General features: G+C 30.9%; 1 protein-coding gene across 1 annotated transcript; it reads right to left on the bottom strand.

Annotated features, from left to right (window-relative positions):
- Positions 1 to 388: 388 nt before the first annotated feature.
- LOC107803559 (homeobox-leucine zipper protein HOX3) lies at positions 389 to 5,231 on the bottom strand. The gene is made up of 4 exons (XM_016627300.2): positions 4,967 to 5,231; positions 4,298 to 4,515; positions 3,782 to 3,861; positions 389 to 928 (listed from the first exon to the last, which is right to left on the bottom strand). Exons 1-4 carry the CDS (start codon positions 5,052 to 5,054, stop codon positions 691 to 693), a joined length of 624 nt encoding a protein of 207 aa, XP_016482786.1. The 5' UTR covers positions 5,055 to 5,231; the 3' UTR covers positions 389 to 690.
- Between the last annotated feature and the right edge of the window lie 464 nt (positions 5,232 to 5,695).

The following is a 5,695-nucleotide window of genomic DNA, read 5'->3' as shown; positions in this document are numbered from 1 at the left end:
ATACTTGAGGCAATGATTATCGATGTAGGAGTTTTGTTCTAAAAAAAATTTTAAGGATAAAATAGTAAAAATCTTGGTCAAACTTAAAGTGCTTATAAGCTAAAAATTCATAAGTTGGGGATGACCAACTTATGGCTTTTGGCTTATTTTTGACTTATAAGTACTTGGCTTATAAACACTTTTAACTTTACCAAACGCGTAGATAAGCAGAAAAGCGCTTATAAGCTAGTTTGACCAGCTTATAAGCTTAGCCAAACACCCTCTTAATTATCCCTAAGTCAAATCCTTAGGATTTGCTATAGCATTAGATTATCAATGTGGTAAACAGAGAAGCACCAAATTTAGCCAAATATCTTCACTTCAGTACAATGTATATATAAAGCTATCATGCCACTATATCAACATGATCAAATTATCGTCATTAGTCATTACAACAGAATTATGAAAGAAGCTGACTAGCAAGCTACGGATGTCGGGTCTGAAGAAATGGCTATGTTACTTTAGCAGACAAGTTAGGGTTAATGGTGCCATTTGTAGGACCAACCTTGTCCACAACCATGGTCGATCTAACTCTTCACAATAAATTCCCCAACTAACCTATTGTTTCTGAATATAATAATAAGATCATACTATAAATATATGCAAAAACAAAATATAAAATATATATTAAAAAAGGATAATTCACTAATTTTAAATTTTGGATTCGTCTTTGATAATAGTCGCAGTAACGCGTTCGCAATGAGGGCACATAGTGAGGGTGGATGCGGGGCGCGGCTGGCAGCTGTGGGGTGATAACACTGTTGGCGGGTCTACTTTCATGGCTCTTAATTCCTGCACTTCTTTTTTCAGTCTTCGGTTTTGTTCGGTCAATGATCCAAACCATCTCTTTAAGTACTCACATTCCAGCTCCGTTTGCTTCAGCTTGCTCCTGTATAAAGACAAATAATGCAAATACTATGAGTTTATGACTAAACAACAAACTTATTTTTGTAACTTATTAACATGTTAGTATAAAAATATTGATTACACCTAAAGGTATAGCCTAGTGGTCAATGAAGTAGATCGAGAATTATGAGGTCTTAGGTTCAAAAACCAGTTGCTAGAGGCTGACCCAAGATTTGAAAGTAGTGGGGCAATCACTATTAAAAGTGGTGCACTACAAGTCAAGTTGTGTCCCTCAAATCAACTAATGCAACTGCCTAAGTTTTGAGGCTTAGAGGTCCAATAAAAATATATACTATATATATACATATACATATACATATACATATATATATATATATATATATATATATATATATATATATATATATATATACTTTTTTTGAAGTTACTGGGGGTTGGTGACCCTCGTACTCTAAGGGTAGGTGCGACAAAAATATTAGGTGATTTCTTACCATATGTCTGGCCTTGGTGGACAGAATTACCTAGTGTGAGGTAATAGATCCGGACACCATAATTATCAAAATAAAAACTAAAGAATAAAAAATATAGAAATACCGACTTTGAATCTTACTTTCTAATAGAAACATATATATAGTTCATTTTAGGGTAAGAAAACAGCCTAGAATTCCCAAACATCAACAGAATGATTTTCCAGCCTATTTTAGAATTCACGTGCCCTGATAGAACCATTATTGAAGATTTAAGCGAACCTTTTCTCTAAATTCAAGGATTCACAGTTTCTCAGTAGAGTTATTAGACCTTAGACTACTGCAATGTTTATTCAAAAAAAAAAGGAAACTACTTTTTTCTCATTTTTTCCTAGTGATCTGGTCCTGGGAAGTTATTACGTAGTTGATGCTGCTTAAGGAACAGTAGTGTAGTAATAGAGTAACTACACTTTTTGCACGTCTTAAAAGAAGAAACTGTTGGATATTTATAAAGGAATTAATGCAATAATAAATCTTTATTCTAACTTTAAATGCACGTGCATGAGAGACATTATGGCTAACACCTGAAAAAATTGATCTACAAAACTGTTTTGTGGCACAATATTATATGCATGGCCCGGAATATTGGACTAACTAAATGCTATATTTTCTTAACAATTGACTAATTAAATGCTCAAATTGACCGACTACTCTTACTTACTGCTCTAAAAGGGAAATCACAAAAAGAACAGAAGGAAAATCCCAGACTAAAACAGGTGCATTAAAAATCAGCAGAGATATCTAATATATTGGCATACAAAATAATCAAATTTGCCATTTTCTCAATATTGAAGTTGCTTAGTTAAACTTGCCAGGCTGAGTATTTTTCAAACATGACTTTTAGGTGATTAAAGAGAAGATAATGACCCTTTGATTAAAATCCTCTTCCTTAAAATATTTTTGAACTCATTTGTGACCCTAATTTTCTGGAGTTTGTTCCCACTAACTGATTTCCTTAAAAATTATGTTTCCTGCTCCTGAATATCTATACAAGCACCAAGTTTTATAACAGTTTAATTAACTTCCTAACGGTATATCAACTAGGACATGAAATTGCCAATAATAATCTTGATTTGGTAACATAAAAATACAGTACATAACTTACCATAATCGGAATACAGTTAGATAGTGAAAAGAATTGTTAAATTATGAGTGCATATAAGCTTTTTTTTTTATAACCAATATTGAGAAGCGAATGTACGTACATGCTTATGAGCTTTTGTTACATTCCGACAATATCTATCCATGAAGATTGATTTTACACCATATAGCAATTGTAATATTAGTGTTACGTGCGCATCTGGAATTATGACTTAAAAATATATGCACATCCTCACTTTATTTTTCTTTAACGGTATTCTGAATTTATGATAAAACTAGCCATAAATAAATAAATATATATACTCGAGGGAATAGTAGTTGATCGTATGGTATATAACACATGCTGACTTTTGGAACCTTATTTTACTCTTTAACATAAAAAGTCATGAATTCTACTCATGGACTTTAATAAATAGCTACCTGCGTGTCTGTCCCGTATTTTCCAACATTATTAGCAGCTGCATTTAATTGACCTTTGAACTACTCCACCTTTACAGAGGTAGACTCAATTTTTTAATTTCTACTACAACCTCAAATTAATATTAATACTGATACAATAATTGAGTTCGCAAACAAATAGAGTATTTTATAAATATTTAGTAAGGTTTTTAATATATATATATATACAAAATATAAGCAAAATTTAATGGGTTTATGTGAATCCGTAATCAATGTATTTCTTAAGACAAATACATAATTTACACCAAAGCCATTGGATTAGGCGGAACTCGTAGCTCCTATTCTACCTCCTCCCCGAACAACCCCATGACCTTTTGGGAGGTGGGCCTTAATTAGTTTACTTTAGTTCTTAAAAGTTTTCAGATATTTGCCTTCTGTTAGCATTATACAATGAACTATCGCTTTCTATTTTCAGAAAGCAAGATCAGCAAGAAGAACAATGGGATAGAATCTGATCCTGGTTTTAATACCAGTACTTGTTCTTATTCTGTGTCACGAGCTCTATAATAAATTATTGGTATTAATTAGTAAGCTATAAAATTGATGAAAAAGGAATTAATGTTCCTTGCCATGATCTCATCTCAACTACCAACACCATGAATGAATTAATGACAATATATCTTCTAGGAATAGTAACGGCTGAACTAGAAAACCAAAATTAAAGTCCTTTAATTTTATTTTTTTAAGTGACAAATAGTTTGACCAAATTTTTGGTTTAAGTGATAAAAAGGAGAGGAGTTCAGAGTAATAAATATCCTACTGAAAAAGTGGACAATCTAAGAACGTACCTTGCTCTACGGTTTTGAAACCAAACCTCCACTTGTCTTGGCTTAAGCTTTAATTGCATGGCCAATGCTTCCTTTTGTTTCTGCATTTACCATTATTATTATTATAGATAGCTATGAATAAGAAGGAAGTTGAAGGACAAAGCAATACTAAGAATTTAAATTGTATAAACTAATTGTATAAAAAATAATTTTAAATTACCAGTATATATAATTTTATTAGGTTAGTGGTTAATGCTTACCACGGAAATTTACTTATAACTATTTTACAAGTGATCTGATTACATACAGTGGTGAAGATACGTGTGATCAATTGAACATCTTTTTGTCGAAAAATTATACTATGTATTGGATAAATATTATTTGTTATTGATCAAAAAATAGACGTTGAACATCTAGATACTTTTTATTTGTAGAACTAAACTCTAAAAACTACACTAAATTGAAGAGATTAAACACCCAACAAAAGGAAGAAAAAAAAACAAAAGAAGAAATGGAGATGATGATATATATTCTTACAGGGTTCAATGTGTGGTTTTGTCTGAAACTTTCTTCAAGAAGAAAAGACTGTTCTTTTGTTAAACGGAGTTTCTTTCTTGTACGGCCACCATTTACTACATTAATATTACAGCTCTCTTCTTCTTCTTCAATGCTAATTTCTTCTTCATTTATATTTCCACTTGAGGGCACCTGATTTATATCCAGCTCTCTCATCAAATTATAACCACCCCCTTCACCTTCATCAATTAAAAACAATAAAAATCAAACCAATACTCATATACTGGGGAAAACAAATACTCCCTCCATTTCAAAAGGATTGTTTATAAAAATATTGACACCTTTAAATATTTTCTTAATAAGAAGGATTTATAACCACACAAATGATATAATATGTTTCAGATCACAAGTTTCAAAGATTTAACCGCTACACAAATGTTATGATTTATTTACATCTATATATCTCAAAAGTCTTCCATTCTTTATTAAACTTTGTATCAAATCAAACTAAAATAATTTTTTTGAGACTAAGGAAGTAATAATTAAAAAAACAGCAAAAGAAAAAAAGAAACTTCAGTAATCAGACAAAGTACCATGCAAGAAACCCTAAACCTTAGGGAGATGAAAATAGAATAAAAATGTTCGTGAATTGATAAAAAAAAGGAAAAACTTTCAATATTTTTTGCTTACCAGAAGAAGGGAAAGATGAGGAAGAAGAAGAGCCAGGAATAGAAATGGTGAGCTCTAAACAAGTGGAGTTTTCAGGCATAACCGCCATGAAATTAAGCTGAAAAAAAAAACAGAATTTATTCTCTGCAACAGCAACAAGAATAAGAAGAACGGCAGAGAGATATTGGTAGACAAGAGAATAAAGTAAAAGGGACAAAGGGGAGACAAGGGAAAGAAAAGAGCAGAAAATGATGAAATGGAAGAACCCAAAAAGGGTCAAATAAATAGAAGAAAGAAAATGAAGAGGTGGCATATATTGCTATTTGTGAAGAAAAAAAACAAAGAGGTAATAATAATGTTTACGGTTATAAATTTCCTGTCTTGGTTTTATTGGGAACTTGACGAATGACCATGGTCGTCAAGTCAAATAGTCACAGATGTCTTATTAATTACACGGTAATCACAAGAACTTTGAATTTATTCCTATCGGAGGATCGTTATACATTGTATTGCATTATATTGTTACTTTAAATAATATTTATTTTAATTGTTACTTAAATTTTATTTTATCATATTATCAAATTTATCATTACGTAACGATAAAAAGTGTTGTGATTAATTTTTTTTTTAATCTTGTCCTTCCTTAATATTAAATAATCCTATTTTATCATTTACCTTACCTTTTTATATAATGATTTTACCTCATACCTTACTTTTTTCTTTGTAATATTACACGTTTATTTTTTATAT

Source organism: Nicotiana tabacum, chromosome 24 (genome assembly GCF_000715075.1).
Source record: "Nicotiana tabacum cultivar K326 chromosome 24, ASM71507v2, whole genome shotgun sequence".
NCBI lineage: Eukaryota > Viridiplantae > Streptophyta > Magnoliopsida > Solanales > Solanaceae > Nicotiana > Nicotiana tabacum.
Note: the sequence above shows the minus strand (reverse complement) of the source record. Positions and strands in the feature narration are given on the sequence as shown.

Excerpts from the sequence above, each read along its gene's own strand:
- LOC107803559 (XM_016627300.2), bottom strand. The coding sequence starts at position 5,054 with ATGGCGGTTATGCCTGAAAACTCCACTTGTTTAGAGCTCACCATTTCT. Across the intron at positions 3,862-4,297 it reads AAAACCACACATTGAACCCT|AAACAAAAGGAAGCATTGGC; the intron begins GTAAGAATATAT and ends TGGTAAATGCAG. Across the intron at positions 929-3,781 it reads TTTCAAAACCGTAGAGCAAG|GAGCAAGCTGAAGCAAACGG; the intron begins GTACGTTCTTAG and ends GTCTTTATACAG.